The 20,758-nt window shown below is 41.6% G+C and overlaps 1 protein-coding gene across 3 annotated transcripts in view; it reads left to right on the forward strand.

Annotated features, from left to right (window-relative positions):
* Positions 1–20,758, forward strand: part of adcy8 (adenylate cyclase 8 (brain)) — a 202,229-nt gene that overhangs the window by 139,710 nt on the left and 41,761 nt on the right. Inside the window, exons 8-11 of one of the 3 annotated variants that reach the window (XM_071362588.1) lie at positions 5,222–5,419; positions 11,989–12,089; positions 12,714–12,915; positions 19,176–19,265. In XM_071362588.1, coding sequence (XP_071218689.1) covers positions 5,222–5,419; positions 11,989–12,089; positions 12,714–12,915; positions 19,176–19,265 — 591 coding nt within the window. The remainder of the gene's footprint in view (positions 1–5,221; positions 5,420–11,988; positions 12,090–12,713; positions 12,916–19,175; positions 19,266–20,758) is intronic. The other 2 variants (XM_071362589.1, XM_071362590.1) reach the window with 2 other exon arrangements.

Genomic DNA, 20,758 nt, shown 5'->3' on the forward strand with positions numbered 1-20,758 from the left:
TTAGCCCAGTGGGCCTGTCTAAAGTGGGGGGGGCCTTAAGGAAAATGAACCAGAGAGTCAGAAATACCCAGGCCGATTTCTGGTCCCAGTCTGTCCCTGGTTAGCAGTCATTTTGCATACACAACAGGAAATGTTGCATTTCATATATCTGTTTCTTAAACCAATGACAACTGGCTGACTTTTCATAATGGTTAAAACTTTATTCTACAACGGGTTGATATTTGTATTCATATTTATTAAGGATCTCCATTAGCTGCCGCCATTAGCTGCTGCACCAATATGTCGGAGGAAACACTGTTCAACTGATGACCAAGGTCAGCCTGCAGGTGCCCGGCCCAGCACAAGGAGTCGCTAGAGTGCGAAAAGCCAATTAAAGCCACCCCCCCGGACAAACCCTCCGCTAACCCGGGCGACGCTGGGACAACTGTGCGCCACCCTATGGGACTCCCGGTCACGGCCTGTGTGACACAACCTGGGATCTAACCCCAGGCTGTAGCGATGCCACAACAGCCCTTCTCAGTTGGGGCGGCAGGTAGCCTAGTGAGTAGAGCGCTGGGCCAGTAACCGAAAGGTTGTTGGATCGAATCCCCGAGCTGACAAGGTAAAAATCTGTCATTCTGCCCCTGAACAAGGCAGTTAACCCCCTGTTCCCCAGTAGGCTGTCATTGTAAATAAGAATTTGTTCTTAACTGACTTGCCTGGTTAAATAAAAAATAAAAAAACAGCGGTGCTGCCCCATATCTTTTATATTTATATATTTTTTAAATTAACATTCAAAACATACGATATACTTGCAGTGAAGCCGCTCAACATCTACATCCAGAGCGACACACAGAAGTAACCAGGGTCAACGCCCTGCTCAAGGGCACGTCGACAGATCTCCCACAAGGTCAAAAACGGGCACCCGAACCAGCGATCCATCAGCCACCGGCTGAAGCTCCCAACCGCCAGGCCACCAGCCCTCCAAGTCCCCCCCCTAGTCCCCACTCCGAAGACCACGTCCCCAAGCCCCGTCCCCAATGCACCAACAAAATGAACAAAAGAGAATATCAACAATCCCTTATCTCTGGTATAGCCCGGCATGCATCATTCAAGACTAAGTTTAAATTGTGTGCAGCGCAATAGACATATATTTCCAGTCCCAAGAAAGACTCAGGGTTGGATGTGGATGTTCCTCCAGCTACCTCTCCCTGTCCTAATCAATCAACTGCCTGGGCACAGCCTGGACCACGGCGGCCGTGCTCTCTGGATCAGAGTTCTGTCCCTTTCCCTCTTCTCAGGCGAGTTATGTGGCTCTGGCCCCGCAGTCAGCTTCGAGACACGGCAGAGGCCGGATCATTACGGCTATTGTGATAGGGAGTTCGATGGTGAGGCATATATCTGTACCTGGGGAAAAGACTGTTTTCCTGGGGCAAAAGTTCAGGATATCACCAGGTTGCTTCCCGAGGCTCTGAGTCAGTCACTGGGGGATAATACTGTCACGGCTCATGTGGGGTCGAATGACATTATGAAGGGCAGCTCAGAACAGCTGAAGATGGATTTTGAAGAACTGATTGGGTCACTATTTGACACCAACAAACACCCCATAATATCTGGCCCTCTGCCCTCCCTAAATCGTGGCACTGAACAGTTCAGCAGACTTTTAGCCCTCCATAACTGGCTACGAGACTATTGCAGCTCTGTGGGCGTAACATTTAATGACCATTTTGATACCTTCTGGAAACAAAGCTTGTATTATAAGGAGGATGGGATCCACCCAAATCATTTGGGTTCCTGGATCCTTACACAGCATTATAAGGCTGCGTTGAGACGATGACTTATCAATTACCCAAGAATAGCTCAGTTAATCCCTACCATTGTGTCGCTTAGTTGTCATAATGCTTCAGCAAATGTACATTATCCCAGGGGCGCTGGAAGACACAATGTTAGTAGCCAAATGTATGTCCCTCTTACTGCCATGAATGCTTTTGCTGATCCTACAGCTGTTGTACGCAGTAATCATATCTCTATGAACCAGACTTATCAAATCACATTTTATTGGTCACATACACATGGTTAGCAGATGCTATTGTGAGTGTAGCAAAATGCTTGTGCTTCTAGTTCTGACAGTGCAGCAATATCTAACAAGTAATCTAACAATTCCACAACAACTACCTACAGTAGTACACAAAAATCTAAGTAAAGTATTGGAATAAGAATATATATTTATAAATATATGGATGAGCAATGACCGAGCAGCATAGGCAAGGTGCAATAGATGGTAAAAAATACAGTATATACATATGAGATGAGTAATGCAAGATATGTAAACATTATTAAAGTGACTAGTGATCCATTTATTAAAGTGGCCAATGATTTTAAAGTCTGTATGTAGGCAGCAGTCTCACAGTGTTAGTGATGGCTGTTTAACAGTCTGATGGCCTTGAAATAGTTTATATTTTTCAGTCTCTCGGTCCCAGCTTTGATGCACCTGTACTGACATTGCCTTCTGGATGGTAACGGGGTGAACAGGCAGTATTTGGTAGCAATGCCTTTAAATTGTTTAGCTTGGGTCAAACATAGCCTTCCACAAGCTTCCCACAATAAGTTGGGTGAATTTTGGCCCATTCCTCCTGACAAAGCTGGTGTAACTGAGTCAGGTTTGTAGGCCTCTATGCTCGCACCCGCTTTTTCAGTTCTGCCTACTAATTTTCTATAGAATTGAGGTCAGGGCTTTGTGATGGCCACTCCAATACCTTGACTTTGTGGTCCTTAAGCCATTTTGCCACAACTTTGGAAGTATGCTTGGGGTCATTGTCCATTTGGAAGACCCATTTGCGACCAAGCTTTAACTTCCTGACTGATGTCTTGAGATGTTGCTTCAATATATCCACATAATTTTCCTGCCTCATGATGCCATCTATTTTGTGAAGTGCACCAGTCCCTCCTGCAGCAAAGCATCCCCACAACATGATGTAGCCACCCCCGTGCTTCACGGTTGGGATGGTGTTCTTCGGCTTGCAATTCTCCCCCTTTTTCCTCCTAACATAACGATGGTCATTATTGCCAAACAGTTCTATTTATGTTTCATCAGACCAGAGGACATTGTCCCCATGTGCAGTTGCAAACCGTAGTCTGGCTTTTTTATGGCTGTTTTGGAGCAGTGGCTTCTTCCTTGCTTCTTCCTAAACTCAGCAAAAAAAGAAACATCCTCTTACTGTCAACTGCGTTTATTTTCAGCAAACTTAAGTTGTTTAAATATTTGTATGAACATAACAAGATTCAACAACTGAGACATAAACTGAACAAGTTCGTTCCACAGACATGTGACTAACAGAACTGGAATAATGTGTCCCTGAACAAAGGGGGGTCAAAATCAAAAGTAACAGTCAGTATCTGGTTTGGCCACCAGCTGCATTAAGTACTGCAGTGCATCTCCTCCTGTGAGATGTTACCCCACTCTTCCACCAAGGCACCTGAAAGTTCCCGGACATGCTCAATGGGATTGAGATCAGGCTCTTCGCTGGTCATAACAGAACACTGCCGTCCCTGTCTTGCAGGGAATCACGTACATAAAATGCGTCATGCTGGAGGGTCATGTCAGGATGAGCCTGCAGGAAGGGTACCACATGAGGAGGATTTATTCCCTGTATCACACAGCGTTGAGATTGCCTGCAATGACAACAAGCTCAGTCCGATGATGCTGTGACACACCGCCCCAGACCATGATGTACCCTCCACCTCCAAATCGATCCCGCTCCAGAGTACAGGCCTCGGTGTATTCCTTTCGACGACAAACGCGAATCCGACCATCACCCCTGGTGAGACAAAACCGTGACGTGTCAGTGAAGAGCACTTTTTGACCTGTCCTGTCTGGTCCAGCAACGGTGGGTTTGTGCCCATAGGCGACGTTGTTGTCGGTGATGTCTGGTGAGGACCTGCCTTATAACAGGCCTATTGCGGACAGTCTAAGCACTGATGGACGGATTGTGCGTTCCTGGTGTAACTCGGGCAGTTGTTGTTGCCATCCTGTACCTGTCCCACAGGTGTGATGTTCGGATGTACCGATCCTGTGCAGGTGTTGTTACACGTAATCTGCCACTGCGAGGACGATCAGCTGTCCGTTCTGTCTCCCTGTAGCGCTGTCTTAGGCGTCTCACAGTACGGACATTGCAATGTATTGCCCTGGCCACATCTGCAGTCCTCATGCCTCCTTGCAGCATGCCTAAGGCACGTTCACGCAGATGAGCAGGGACCCTGGGCATCTTTCTTTTGGTGTTTTTCAGAGTCAGTAGAAAGACCTCTTTAGTGTCCTAAGTTTTCATAACTGTGACCTTAATTGCCTACCGTCTGTAAGCTGTTCCACAGGTGCATGTTCATGAATTGTTTATGGTTCATTGAACAAGCATGGGAAACAGTGTTTAAACCCTTTACAATGAAGATCTGTGAAGTTATTTGGATTCTTTTTTGGGGGGGGGGGATTTTTACAAATTATCTTTGAAAGACAGTGTCCTGAAAAAGAGACGTTTCTTTTTTTGCTGAGTTTATATATACAGTATATCCATAAAAATGATGCTGATGCATAATTTCGCCAGTACCAGAAAAGCTGTCTGTCTTGTCCTGACCAGTTCACTCTCAGTCTAAATAAGAAGTGCGTTGTTGTCATTCTCAGTAAGGGTTGAGTCATTGTCAATAGGAGTTGAGTCAATCTCAGTAGGAGTTGAGTCAATGTTAGTAATAGTTGAGTTAGTCTCAGTAGGAGTTGAGTCATTCTCAGTAGGAGTTGTATCAGTAGGAGTTTATTCAGCAGATGTTGAGTCAGTGTCAGTAGAAGCTTTGTTAAAGAATGTTGTGGAGTTTTGAATGGTGTGTATGCTATCTCTTCATGTTTGTCACTCAAAAAAAATTACAATGTTTTTGTTAATTTGGTCAGATTCGTTTTTTCTTGTTTCTTTTGTATTGTTATGTGCAATATACTGATCATTAATTATTCTAGACAACTGTATTCTACCTGTGTGTACGTGAGCTTTTTATGTTGTTGTCACAACTGTTGCCATCACAGAAATATTTAAATGAATGAGTTTGAGATGCATTCACTTCTGATCCTGTCTATTTAATCGAGACTGTTGCATTTTGGTTTAGTTTGAGTTTTTATAATTTGTGTATGTATGTTTTCTTATTTTTGTAACCAAATTAAAACAGGACAGGTAGATGTATTATATTTGCATGTGCTTTCCCCTAGACTCTGGCTGCCCTAACAAGAAATTCTATAAATCTGCTTCCAAACCATCTTGCACAAGCTTTGCATATCAACTCTGGTCCTGAGGAAATTAACAAAGGAATAGAGAGTGCCATCGACTTACGGAGTGGTGATAAGTTGAGAAGAGAGCATATCAAGCATTTCTCACTGATGTTTAAAGACTCCAGCCTGGAAGAAAAGGTAGCTGGGGTTAAGACAGATTTCCTTTTTTCATTTAATATCTATAGTAGATATCAATTTCCGAATAATTTATTTGTATTTTTATCATGAGTAAGCTAAAGGAACTTCACCTACCAACTCCTACCTACCAACACTAATATAGAAGCATGTTTTTCATTTCTTAAGAAACACAAAACTGCACACTTGCATGGGTCACGTCACATTCATTTTTGAGAGAACAGTAAATAAAAGCAATCAAAATAAATACATTGAGAAATATTTTATTTATAAAATAAATCTATTTGTATTCAAATTCCTGCAAGTTTCTAACTTCTACTTTTAAGTAAAATTGTCTATTAGTCATGCATTGATGTCAATGGGAGACTAAGTGAAAATGTTATTTAAATTTAAGTTAGGAGTCACCCCACAATGAATATTCTATTGCTTAAAGTTGGATTGATCAGTACAACACATAGCAATAGTCTTATAGGTTGGGATTCAAACCAATGTAGATAAATGACATCGCACTACGATTATACACAGTTGAAGTCGGAAGTTTACATACACTTAGGTTGGAGTCATTAAAACTTGTTTTTCAACCACTCCACAAATTTCTTGTTAACAAACTATAGTTTTGGCAAGTTGGTTAGGACATCTACTTTGTGCATGACGCAAGTAGTTTTTCCAAAAATTGTTTACATACAGATTATTTCACTTATAATTCACTGTGTCACAATTCCAGTGGGTCAGAAGTTTACATACACTAAATTGACTGTGCCTTTAAACAGCTTGGAAAATTACACAAAATGACGTCATGGCTTGAGAAGTTTCTGACAGGCCAATTGACATCATTTGAGTCAATTGGAGGTATACCAGTGGATGTATTTCAAGGCCTACCTTCAAACTCAGTGCCTCTTTGCTTGACATCATGGGAAAATCAAAAGAAATCAGCCAAGATCTCAGAAAACAAATCGTAGCCCTCCACAAGTCTGGTTCATCCTTGGGAGCAATTTCCAAACGCCTGACGGTACCACGTTCATCTGTACAAACAATAGTACGCAAGTACTGGTGCACTTCACAAAATAGATGGCATCATGAGGCAGGAAAATTATGTGGACATATTGAAGCAACATCTCAAGACATCAGTCAGGAAGTTAAAGCTTGGTCGCAAATGGCCCTCGCAAATGGCAAATTACCCTAAGCATACTGAAAAGGTGTGTGCGAGCAAGGAATGGGCCAAAATTCACCCAACTTATTGTGGGAAGCTTGTGGTAGGCTACCCGAAACGTTTGACCCAAATTAAACAATTTAAGGGAAATGCTACCAAATACTAATTGAGTGTATGTAAACTTCTGACCCACTGGGAATGTGATGAAAGAAATAAAAGCTGAAATAAATAATTCTCTCTACTATTATTCTGACATTTCACATTATTAAAATAAAGTGGTGATCTTAACTGACTTGAGACAGAGAATTTTTACTAGGACTAAATGTCAGGAATTGTGAAAAACTGTTTAAATGTATTTAGCTAAGGTGTATGTAAACATCTGACTTCAACTGTAGGTGCAGTGACGTGGTGTTTTACAGGGTCGGCCATAGTAGGTCAGCACACCCAGGAGCAATTTAGGATTAAGTGCATTGCTCATGGGCAACTTCAACTTGTCAGCTCGGGTATTCAAACAGACAACCTTTCAGTTACTGGCCCAACACCATAACAGCTAGGCTACCTGCCGCCCTAAATTTACAAACTGCTGTTTCCAAACGCTAACGTGTGGCACAAATCCCATTCAAGTCCTGGTACCGATATTAGAATTTTTCGCAGATTCTGTTCAAATAATCTGTACGTGATTTTGTTGAGCTTCACAATCAATTTTAGGTACTTCGTATGATTTGGACATGATGCTCTACATATGCTAATATCAGTACCATGACTTGAATGGGATTTGTGCCACAAATGCTTAAACGTTTCCATTTGGAAACAGTGCCAGGGAAAGTAGGAGTCGTGATTGGTTTTCTGTTACCGCAGTTATACTTCCAATATAGTATAAATATTCAATTGCTGTGCAATGTTGTTGATCTGCGTTGGTTTGAATACAGGCCTTTAGTCCTCATTTTGCAAGATGGCATATTTTGGCTTCTGTTAGATCAGATCTAACATCTGCATACCTTATTTGAAATCTATCCTAAAGGCTAATAACATTTAATTCAGAAATACTTTTTAAATGCACAGATCAATGACTGATATCTATTTTAAATAATTCAGAGAATAACTTGAACATGTTTTTACTGATAATTTTAGGGTAGGTAGCTAATTAGTGTTTTTTACCAAAAGGCTGATTGACTTTTCCAAGAATGAAGAATCCCCTTAAGTTTACTCATGACCAAATATCCATGCCATGGACCTGTTCTCCTTGTTGAAAAAGTTGACATGTTCAGCTTTTTTGCTGTTTATTTTTCCTTCTTACTTTTTGTTCCATGACTAAAGCCACTTTTCTACACCCTTGACCTTTGAGTTGACCTTTTCAGTTGACCTTTGCCCCTTACCTGTGTTTCCCTTTTATCGTGCAACCATCTTAAGCTAAACATTTCAAGTCCCCACCCCTTTTCGGTTCATTTCTGCCCAATGCCCAGTAAGTTGCTTTTGAATGTCTTTATTTTTGGTCTAGTCGTGACAAACATGAAGCATCCTCTTGCTAATTTCCCCAGCACCCTTTGAGGAAGAGACAGAGAGAAAGGGGGCAGTGTGTCAAGGTTATTATAGTTTTGTGTTTTTATATTAGTTTTTATTTCTATTAATTTTAAGATTTACAAAGTATTTTGTTTTCAGATCTGATTTACTCATTTTTATTTAGTATACGTTTTATTAAAAAAAAAATCTATTTCATTTTTATATTATTTAGTTTTAGTGTTAGGGACAGAAAGTAGCCTGTGTGTGGGTGACTAGGAGCCATTTATGTGTTTTTGTTTTTTTGGGGATGTCACTTCTTGCCACTGTGGGGCAGTAATGCATAAGGGGATTTGTCAGGTCAAAGGTTAGGTTTAAAGGTAGACTCAGCGAGATGACGTAGATGCACAAAGTAAACAGTAGTAGTGAGTCAATTTCCACAGTAAGAGGCTAAACTTCTCCACTCTCTTGGTCCCGGAGCTACCGCGTTGTAGCGGCGCGAAGCGCACCCTTTCACATGCGCAGATACTGTGTGACTGTTAGAGCCGTGTGTCATGCTCACCTCCTTGGGTGTGTTCGAGTAGTAACGCTAATGAAGGCAACTCTAGACGAAAGTCGAGGAGTGAAGTCGGGGGAGGTGCATCTGCGACAGTCAAAAGTCGGACACTGTAGGGGTTTTCCAGTGTCAACATCGCTGCTATTGCTTATAAACGTTGCTCTTTATAAATGTAGAAATAAACTCACACTCACAAACTGAAAACATAATGTGTGTACAATTAATTGGTTCGAGAGAGGTCTCAAATATCATTTCATTTGTATCCGGCGTTCTGCCTGTAGCTTTAGACTTGCGGCAAAGTTGGTTACGGTTTCAGTCACGTCTTTGGTCACGTGGGTCAACCAAAAACACCCTAAGTATTGGTTTGACAGATAATGCCGCTCACTAACCAGGCGTTGGCTGCATGGTGCAGTTGGTGGAGAAGCAACTGTAGTGACTTGAGGGCGACGTCATCAACAACTGCATGACCTGATCACATGGTTTTTGTAACGTTCATGCGGTCAACATGTAGGCACAAGTTGGAAAATGTTTATCCCCATAATACAAGACACTTTGAAAGGCAGTGACCAACGATGGTCACCGACTAGACAAAATGTGTCCGCTCGAACATGCCCAATATCTGCTTTGCTGCTCTTGGACACATCATCTTGTTGAGTCTACCTTTAAATTTATAAAGTCATTGGGCGCGTTCGAGCAGATCACTTTTGACAAATCGGTCACCGCCTTTCAAAGTGTGTTGCATTATGGAGATACTGGCGCCTACATGTCGACTGTATGAACTTTACAAAAACCATGTGATCAAAGGTCAAGTTTCTGCAGTTGCTCTTCACCAACTTCATCCTGCAGCCAGGGCTTACATTGTGGGAGGTTCTATAGTCAACCAATCATTAGGGTTTTCTTGTTTGACCCACGCAAATGTGATCAAAGACATGGGCCCGATCCCTAATAGACCCCTAAACCCTACGCCTTTTGCACTTGTGGAGATCTGAGAGGATTTGACAGGTGTAAGAAATATGGTAATAGCCCTCTGATAGGCTATGTGGAAGTTTCACCATGTTGCTTATACACACACACACATACATACACACACACACACACACATACACCCACACACTACATACACCCACACACACAACACGCGCACACATGCATACTGACGCTACACACACACACACTCACACACTGTCATACTCACCACATACACTGCTGCTACTGTCTATTATCTATCCTATTGCCTAGTCACTATACCCCTACGATATATATATAGCTACCTCAATTACCTCGTACCCCTGCACATCGACTCGGCACTGGTTCTCCCTCTATATAGCCATGTTATTTTTAATTGTTATTGTTATTCGTTATTCGCAGTGTATTTATTCCTTGTCACTTTCTTTTTTTAAATGATTTTAACAAAGTCTTTATCTTTAACTCTATACTGTTGGAACAACACCTGTTGTTTAGGAAGCATGTGACAAATAATCTCCACAAGTGCATAGGGAGTAGGATTTAGGGTTTAGTTTGTGATTGTGTCTGGATAGATACAAATGAATATGATATTTGAGTCTCTCTTTCTCCCTCTCACTAATTGATTGTAAAATGTACACACATATTATTTCAGTTTGTGAGTGTGTGATATGGGGGTTGGAGACATAGGAAGAAGGGAAAATAGTTTTATAAACAATGGCAACACTACCATTTTGTTCAGAGCTTTGCTGTTGGAAAACCACATTAGTGTCCGACTTTGGCTGTCGCACCTCCCCCGATTTCACTCCTCAACTTTCGTTTACAATCGGTTGCTTGAGCCTTATCATTCAAACGCGTCCAATCTCAATAGGACGTGCCAGATTCAGAAGCCTGAAAATCCCATTCAAAAAATAGTTAGAAAACCCCATTAGAATTTTGCCCAACATAAATGTTTATTTTTAAACTGAACGTGTTGTATACTGAACAAAAATATACACGCAACATGTAGTGTTGGACCCATGATTTCATGAGCTGAAATTAAACATCCCGGAAATGTTCCATAGGCACAAAAAGCTTATTTCTCTCAAATGTTGTGCACAAATTTGTTTACATCCCTGTTAGTGAGTATTTCTCCTTTTCCAAGGTATTCCATCCATTTGACAGGTGTGGTATATCAAGAAGCTGATTAAACGGCATGAACATTACACCGATGCACCTTGTGCTGGGGACAATAAAAGGCCATTCTAAAATGCGCAGTTTTGTCACACAACACAATGCCACAGATGTCTCGAGTTGTTTTGGCATGCTGACTGCAGGAATGTCCACCAGAGTTTTTGACAGATAATTGAAAGATCATTTCTCTACCATAAACCGCCTCCAACAGCGTTTTAGAGAATTTGGCTGTACGTCCAACCGACCTCAGGCCACGTGTAACCACGCCAGCCCAGGACCTCCATACCCGGCGTCATTTGCACCTGAGACCAGCAAACCGGACAGCTGATGAAACTGAGGAGAATTTCTGTCTGTAATAAAGCCCTTTTTTGGGGAAAAACTCATTATGATTGGCTGGGCCTTAATCCCCAGTGGGTGGGACAGTCTCTCAAGTGGGTGGGCCTATGCCCTCCCAGGCCCATCCATGGCTATGTCCATGCCCTCCCAGGCCCACCCATGGATATGCCCCTGCCCAGTCATGTGAAATACATAGATTAAGGCCTAATGAATTTATTTCAATTTCCTTATTTGAACTGTAAATCAGTAAAATCATTGAAATTGTTGCATGTTGTGTTTACATTTTTGTTCGGTATAGTTAATAGTTAACTAATATAACCTTGCATAGGGTGTCATGGTGCGAGATGTCAAAGGGCAAATCCAGTCGTTAAAGGACAGAGATTTCTCATACATGTCAGCCAGCTCTGCATGGTGACTCGCCGGCAACGATATGTGAAGGCTTGGACAGTATATTAGCTAGCAGATGCTACTAGTATCTAGCATCACTTGCTACCGCTGCTACTGCTAACAGCACTTGCAAATGCGTTTGTTTTGACAGTATTGCCAAACATGACAAGCTGTACACGCAAAATCCAAACACCATTCGTACATGGAGTTTTCCTCTTTGTTCAGTGACCTTAACTGGTTGTGGTGGTTTAGTATCTTGCTTCTTGAATAATCACTTTACAGTCCCCAACCTCTGCCTCATCCCCAGAATCCCCAGCTAGCCTCCTTCTGCTCTCCTATTTCTACCTCTATCTCTCTAACGCTTGTGGTGGAACTGTGACGTGACTGTGTCTGTCGTGGCATTGAAATGTGGAGCTAGAGATTTTCGTATGGCCTTGTGTGTCTCTTAAACCCCTCTTTCTTCTTTTCTTGTATTTCCTTTTCTTGTACTCCCTTCCCCTCACTGTGCAGTATTCCCAAATGAGGGACGAAGTGTTCAAGTCCAACCTGGTGTGCGCCTTCATCGTGCTCATCTTCATCACGGCCATTCAGAGCCTGCTGCCTTCTGCCAGGTAATAGAGGGACAGCTGTAGGATTGCAGAATTCCGGTAACATTCCTAAAGTTTCCAGGAATTGTTCAATCTGGATTTCTAGAAAACCTGTACATTTTTGGAAAGTTACCAGAATATTGCAACACTGAACTCCTAGGGGTGGGGGAAAGTGGATGAGTTCGACTCCTGATAAATACACTTAGAATAAGGACACTACTTATAAGTGCACACTCATTTGAAGTGCGCTACAGTTTTCCATTCCCAATTCAATAACATCATTTTTAATTGGTTTGGATAATGGCGTGCTCTAGTTTGTTGCACTGGTGTATTGTCTTACGTCAGATAGAGTGATGACTCCACCCATGGCAATGCGGTTGAGTAAGAATGAAGAGACAATGGCACATAGTCTTGACAGTCTCGAACTGTCAGGAGTCGTCTATAGTTCAATCAAATCCCATAATGTGATTAATGCTCTCCCACCTTCAACGTTGCTGCGACGGTCACATCACCAACTCTTTTCACTGTTTTCACCTGTATTTAATTGAAACATTATACTGTCGCCATACATTTTTCAGCAGCCTTAGTGTTATTGTCCAGGGCTGCGATTGGATCACTTTATCTACCTTCCATTGCTCATGTCTGCAGGATGGTTACCATGGTGATCCAGTTTTCGGTGCTCATCGTCCTGCACTCATTCCTAGTCCTGGTGACCACGGCGGAGGACTACAAGTGTCTGCCGTTGGTCCTGCGAAAGTCCTGCTGCTGGATCAATGAGACCTACATGGCCCGCAACGTCATCGTCTTTGTCTCCATCCTCATCAACTTCCTGGCGGCCATGATAAACATTGTGAGTTTAGCCAGACATTTACACAGCAGATGTACATAAAGATGGTGGCCGGCCTCCATTCTCTAACCACAAATGCCTTGTTTCCTAAGTTAGGTGCATTGTAGCTTGCTCTCCGTTACTGTTCTATATAAAAAAAAAAAAAGGATCTGCATTTGCACAGTATACAGTTGTGGCCAAATGTATTGGCACATTTGCAGTTTACTTAAATAAATCTCAATTTCTTCTCAAATAAGTAAAAAAAAGTCAAATCAAATGTTATTTGTCACACGCCCCGAATACAACAGGTGTAGACCTTAACGTGAAATGCTTACTTACAAGTCCTTAACCAACAATGCAGTTCAAGAAATAGAGTTAAGAAAATATTTACAAAATAAACTAAATATAAAAGTAACTAAATAAAAGAACAATACAGATGCTATATACAGTGGAAGTCGAGAAGTTTACATACACCTTTAGCCAAATACATTTCAACTCAGTTTTTCACAGTTCCTGACATTTAATCCTAGTAAAAAGTCCCTGTCTTAGGTCAGTTAGGATCACCACTTTTTTTTAAGAATGTGAAATGTCAGAATAATAGTAGAGAGAATGATTAATTTCAGCTTTTATTTCTTTCATCACATTCCCAGTGGGTCAGAAGTTTACATACACTCAATTAGTATTTGGTAGCAATGCCTTTAAATTGTTTAACTTGGGTCAAACATTTAAGGTAGCCTTCCACAAGCTTCCCACAATAAGTTGGGTGAACTTTGGCCCATTCCTCCTGACGGAGCTGGTGTAACAGTCAGGTTTGTAGGCCTCCTTGCTCGCACACGCTTTTTCAGTTCTGCCCACACATTTTCTATAGGATTGAGGTCAGGGCTTTGTGATGGCCACTCCAATACCTTGAATTTGTTGTCCTTAAGCCATTTTGCCACAACTTTGGAAGTATGCTTGGGGTCATTGTCCACTTGGAAGACCCATTTGCAACCAAGCATTAACTTCCTGATTGATGTCTTGAGATGTTGCTTCAATATATCCACATAACTTTCTTGCCTCATGATGCCATCTATTTTGTGAAGTGCACCAGTCCCTCCTGCAGCAAAGCATCCCCACAACATGATGCTGGCACCCCGTGCTTCACGATTGGGGTGGTGTTCTTCGGCTTGCAAGCATCCCCCTTTTTCCTCCAAACATAACGATGGTCATTATGGCCAAACAGTTCTATTTTTGTTTCATCGGACCAGAGGACATTTCTCCAAAAAGTACTATCTTTGTCCCCATGTGCAGTTGCAAACCATAGTCTGGCTTTTTTATGGCAGTTTTGGAGCAGTGGCTTCTTCCTTGCTGAGCGACCTTTCAGGTTATGTCCATATAGGACTCGTTTTACTGTGGAAATAGATACTTTTGTACCTGTTTCCTCCAGGATCTTCACAAGGTCCTTTGCTGTTGTTCTGGGATTGATTTGCACTTTTTAAACCAAAGTACGTTCATCTCTAGGAGACAGAACGCGTCTCCTTCTTGAGCAGTATGACAGCTGCGTGGTCCCATGGTGTTTATACTTGCGTACTATTGTTTGTACAGATGAACGTGGTACCTTCAGTCATTTGGAAATTGCTCCCAAGGATGAACCAGACTTGTGGAGGTCTACAATTTATTTTCTGAGGTCTTGGCTGATTTCTTTTGATTTTCCCAAGATGTCAAGCAAAGAGACACTGAATTTAAAGGTTGGCCTTGAAATACATCCACAGGTACACTGCCAATTGACTCAAATGATGTCAATTAGCCTATCAGAAGCTTCTCAAGCCATGACAACATTTTCTGGAATTTTCCAAGCTGTTTAAAGGCACAGTCAACTTAGTGTATGTAAACTTCTGACCCACTGGAATTGTGATACAAATAATTATCAGTGAAATAATCTGTCTGTAAACAATTGTTGGAAAAATTACTTATGTCATGCACAAAGTAGATGTCCTAACCGACTTGCCAAAACTTTAGTTTGTCAACAAGAAATTTGTGGAGTGTCTGAAAAACGAGTTGTAATGACGCCAACCTAGGTGTATGTAAACTTGTACAGGGGGTACCGGTACCGAGTCAATGTGCGGGGGTACAGGTTGGTTGAGGTAATTTGTACATGTAGGTAGGGGTAAACTGACTATGCATAGATAATAAACAGCGAGTAGCAGCAGTGTAAAAAAAACAAAGGGGGGGGGGGGGGTTGGCCAAATGATTAATTGTTCAGCAGTCTTATGGGTTACCACACATTGTTATTGGATTTTCAACATTGCAGAACCAACTTTATTTTTGTAAACTTAAGAAAATAAAGAGAAATGGCATGGACACAATTATTGGCACCACAGAGCTAGTACTTGGTTGCACATCCTTTGACCAAGATGACTGCAGACAAACGCTTCTTGTAGTCATCATTGAGCTTGCTTCACCTTTCTACTGGCGATTTGGCCCATTTTTCACCAGTAAACTGATCTAATGCTTCAATATTTGAGGGATGCCCTCCACCAACTGCTGTTTTCAGATCTCGCCATAGGTTTTGGATACGATTCTGATCTGGACTCTTCGCTGGCTACTCCAGAACAGTCCAGCATCTCTTTTTAACCATTCCTTGGTTCTTTTTGATGTGTGTTTAGGGTTGTTGTCCTGCTGGAAGACCCGCAAAATTCAATGGAGACCCAGTACAAGAGGCAGAAAAGCAACCCTACAGCATTATCAAACCTCCTTATGTTTGATTGTCGGGAAGGTGTTATTTTCATTGACTGCTTCATTTGGTCTTCAGTAAACAGCACTGATCTTTAATGCCAAAGAGCTCTTACGTTGTTTCATTGTTACACATAACATTTCCCCCCGGACTTAGGTTTATTTAGGTGGGTTTTTGAGAAGTTCAATCAGGCTTTCTTGTGTCTCAAACAACAAAATGAAGCATTCAAAGAAAATAACACTCCCTACAATCAATTATGGGGGAGGTTTGATAATGATGTGGGGGTACTTTCCAGCCTCTGTTATTGGGTGCCTTGAATGTGTGCAAGACATCATAAAATCAGCAAACTATCAAGGTATTTTGGAGTGCTATGTTCAATTCAGTGTCCAAAAACAGTGTCTCTGTTGAAGGTTGTGGGTCTTCCAGTAGGACAACAACCCCAAACACAGAAAAAACATCCTGGAATTGTTCAGGAAAAAAATCTGGAGTGGCCAGATCTGAATCACATCTAAAACCTATGGCGAGAGCTGAAAACCACAGTTGGTGGAGGGAACCCCACAAACATTGAAGAATTAGAGCTGTTTGCTGCAGAAGAGCAAAACTACTATATAAACTTAAGTTAACAAAGTTTACAAAAAATAAAGTTGGTTCTGCAATGTTGAAAATCCAATAACAAAGGTGTGAAGAATTATTTGAGGAAAGTACAAAGGTGTCAATATATTTGGCCACAACTGTACATGATCCCATTTCTAGCTTCCAGATTGGAAAAACTAAAAAAATTGATTGTGCTGATTTGTGGTTGAATTAAAACCATGTCACGGACCATAGTATAAAAACTCTGTGCTTATAGTGCTTATGTTATATCTGTATTCCTCCATCTTTATGCATGTTTGCCAGTCAATTAAATTCAATGTCCCAGAAGGAATTGTGCTGGAAAGGACAATTGGAAATGGGATTCATTTTTGATTATTTCCAATTCTTTATTCATTTATTTAACCTGGTGGGTCAACTGGGAACCAGATCTCATTTACAATGGTGCCCAAGAGGCAAAGAACATCACCAAAGATGAAAGGGAGAGGGATACACACGTTCAGGTCATGGTAGACATATCAAACATAACAAAAAAAAACACAAAGTCGTCTACAGACTAGACAAGGTCAAAAGTAGGTCAGTGAGGAAAGGAGGTCAAGAGTAAGGCCACATTGTGAGTACAACCAGAGGTGATTATGAGATGCCTTATGTCATGATTCCACCTGTCACCAGAGAGCGGCAGAGACCGTCCTAGAGACATTAACGACACTCAGGTTGTCATTGTTCCACCTGTCACCAGAGGGCGGCAGAGACCGTCCTAGAGACATTAACCACACTCAGGTGTGTCCTATTACTCATTATGATTTCCCTTTTTAAAAGAGGTGTGTTTTCTGGTTTCCTTTGCAGAAGCTTGAATTGTTTACCATATGTGTTTGTTTCCTGAGTGAGTTTTCAAGACTTCAAGTGTTTGTTGTTTTTCCTAGTGTACTGTGATCCTGCAGCTACTGTTTATCAGTAAAGTATTTATGTTTATCCTTAACCACTGATTCCTCGTCTGGTCTCTTCTCTACACCTGTGTCCAACCTCACAACGTCACAGCTTTACAGCACAGTCAGAGCTGGTTTGGTAAGGGGTTCTCACATAGTAGATAATATCTAGTTCAATTCTACACCCTGAAATACAGGGCCCTCTTTCAATACCTAATCTAAACGAATGGTTCTTTGCCCAGCAATAGATTCACAGCTGAACCTACTGACCCCAATTTACCTTCTGGAGGCAATGTTCTTCTCTTTTCAGGATCACAGCAACATTGCTTGCAAGTCATTACTTCCGTCTAAGGTTGTGAAATACGCATCATTAGTCTGCGAGGTTGCAAGGTCTACGTACTGTATGCTTTTAGCACCTACAGCCTAGAGCCACTCAACAGTGAACTGATTGAGAAAGACTTTTGTAGCTGTAAAATAAAGAAAAGCAGTATGAACATGGTGAAATAGGGAAAGCAGGACAACTAATACATATTCTGCTGTTTACTCATTTACCTTGCGCTTATCAATAGCTCTTATCAATTTATAAATGATTGTGTGTGTAATTTATATTGGGGGGGGGGGGGGAAGCAAGGAGATGTTTTTCTACTTGGAACCAACAGGTTCACTCAACCTTATTCGTGGTTTCCTCATGTGTAAAGGTGGTGGAATTAAGTCAAGGTCAGAACACAGCATATCTGTAGACACACCTCTGCCACACCTCCATTTCTGTAAACTCCACCCCAAACGGAATATCTGGCTGGCACATGTGTTAACCCTTGCTTAAGTTCAAGTTCAGAATATGTGTAGAGAGAGAAAAGTGCATAAAAAGGGAATGAAGTTCCTTTTACGCACGCATAACTCGGGTCTGAATTTCCCCCCCAAGTCTTTCTGCCTCTCTGCTGCATGTAGGCTCTCAGCCAGCCATACCGAATATTGATGATGTAAATCAGGGATCATCAACAATTGTCTTGAGTGGATGGTCAGGAGGCCTGAAAATAATTACAAATAATTTGTCAACTGCAAATTGACCGCAAGAAGTTGACCACAAGAAGCCCAAACAAATATATTTGACAAAAACACAATAATGTCAAACCTTGCTTTCATTTGTACACTATCACATACATTGGAACGTATTTCCAAAATTAAAATGAATTGGAGCTGATTTGCTGGTGTTTTTACAGTGTTTTGTATTTGTTTTGTGGTTGTTTTGCTTAGAACTTGAGGGTCCAAATTAAAATCACCTGAACTGAAAAAGCGTGTGCGAGCAAGAAGGCCTACAAACCTGACTGTTACACCAGCTCCGTCAGGAGGAATGGGCCAAAATTCACCCAACTTATTGTGGGAAGCTTGTGGAAGGCTACCCGAAACGTTTGACCCAAGTTAAACAAATTTAAAGCAATGCTACCAAATACTAACTGAGTGTATGTAAACTTCTGACCCACTGGGAATGTGATGAAAGAAGTAAAAGCTGAAATAAATCATTATCTCTACTATTATTCTGACATTTCACATTCTTACAATTAAAGTGGTGATCCTAACTGACCTAAAACAGGGAATTTTTACTAGGATTAAATGTCAGGAATTGCGAAAAACTGAGTTTAAATGTATTTGGCTAAGGTGTATGTAAACTTTCGACTTCAACTGTAGGTGGCTTGCTACAGACACTTGACCGGTGACCGCATATCAAGCCATGCATGTTTGGATATCTCCGTAATCTCCGTACAGGGCAAAAGGCACACTGGGTGCATGTGAGCTCCGTTCAGGGCAGACCAGGACCGGTTAGGGATGCGGGTGGTGAACTTGACAATGTCACGATGACTTGGGGGCAGTGTGTTCCTAACAACAGTGACAATGGTATACAAAATATATATACTTGATGAGTGGTGGGGCAGGTGCTCGTGCTCTCTGCACGTGCCTGTATTTGAGTATTCATTCACTGATCGAGTATGCATACACTTATTATTTATAGAGACAATAATGTACACCACTGATCTCTCTCTGTTCCTCTCTTGCAGCTGTGGTGTGATTTTGACAAGTCCAGCACCTTCAGCAACCAGACCTTCAACACATCCACCACCATCCCTGACATCTGCTTCTACCCTGAGGTAACTGTACTAGACAGTAATACTTTACATTAAGTTGGTCTTATACCTGTGTAGTAACACTGTAACTACAGTACTAACAATATGGTATTAACATGGCATTATATAGTACTTTAGTATTTCAGGGGAACACTTCACAGGGTGAAACTAAGATAACATGTTATCCAGCCACGTAGGCACATGTGTGCCTGGGCCCACCCACTGGGGAGCCCCTTTACTTGCCAATATTCCAAAGGGGACATTATTAGAATTTTTACCTAAACATGCAAACACCCTCAGATAGAATTCATAGCTAGCAGTGCATCTGGAAAGTCTGATGGACGAATCTGGGTTAGGCGGATGCCAGGAGAACCCTACCTGCCCGAATGCTAAGTGCCAGCTGTACAGTTAGGGGGAGTAGGAGTAATGGACTGGGGCTGTTTGTCATGGTTCGAGTTAGGCCCCTTAGTTACAGTGAAGGGACATCTTAACTCTACAGCATACAATGACATTCTAGACGATTCTGTGCTTCCAACTTTGTGGTAACAGTTTGGGGAAGGCCCATTCCTGTTTCAGCATGACAATGCCCCCGTGCACAAAGCTAGGTCCATACAGAAATGGTTTGTCAAGATCAGTGTGGAAGAACTTGACTGGCCTGCACAGAGCCCTGACCTTAACCATTGAACACTTTTGGGATGAATTGGAACACTGAATGCGAGCCAGGCCTAATCGCCCAACATCAGTGCCTGACCTCACTAATGCTCTTGTGGCTGAATGGAAGCAAGTACCCGCAGCAATGTTCCAACACATCGTGGAAAGCATTCCCGGAAGCTGTTATAGCAGCAAAAGGGGTACCAACTCCATATTAATGCCCATGATTTTGGAATGAGATGTTCAACGAGCATGTTTCCACATACTTTTGGTCATGAAGTGTTTATCTTTTCATCACTCAAGTCCGTGGCTTGCGTCAATGCCATTTCAACTCAGGAAATGAATAGGACTTTAATTCACAACATTGAAATCAAAATCCCAATATAAATTAATTGGCAATTTCCAGCTCATTAAATAAAATAATTTAATTTCCTGAATTTAAGTGTTTTGTTGCCCTTCTACTGTATTATGTTCATTAAAGGGGAAATCTGGGACAGCTGAAAGGAAGGGTAGGAGAAATGTAATGACTTCATACAGCTATTAACATAGCCGCGGGAAGTAGGGGTGCTAAGGGTGCTGAAACACCCCGGGAAAATTGGAATAAAAATATTACAATAATAAAATAAATACAGTGGCTTGCAAAAGTGTTCACCCCCTTGGCATTTTTCCTATTTTGTTGCCTTACAATCTGGAATTAAAATAGATTTTTGGGGGGTTTGTATCATTTGATTTACACAACATGCCTACCATTTTGAAGATGCAAAATATGTTTTTCCTGTGAAACAAACAAGAACTAAGACAAAAAAAACTGAAGACTTGAGCTTGCATAACTATTCACCCCCCCCCAAAATCAATACTTTGTATAG

This window comes from Salvelinus alpinus, chromosome 23, assembly GCF_045679555.1.
Source record: "Salvelinus alpinus chromosome 23, SLU_Salpinus.1, whole genome shotgun sequence".
Classification (NCBI taxonomy): domain Eukaryota; kingdom Metazoa; phylum Chordata; class Actinopteri; order Salmoniformes; family Salmonidae; genus Salvelinus; species Salvelinus alpinus.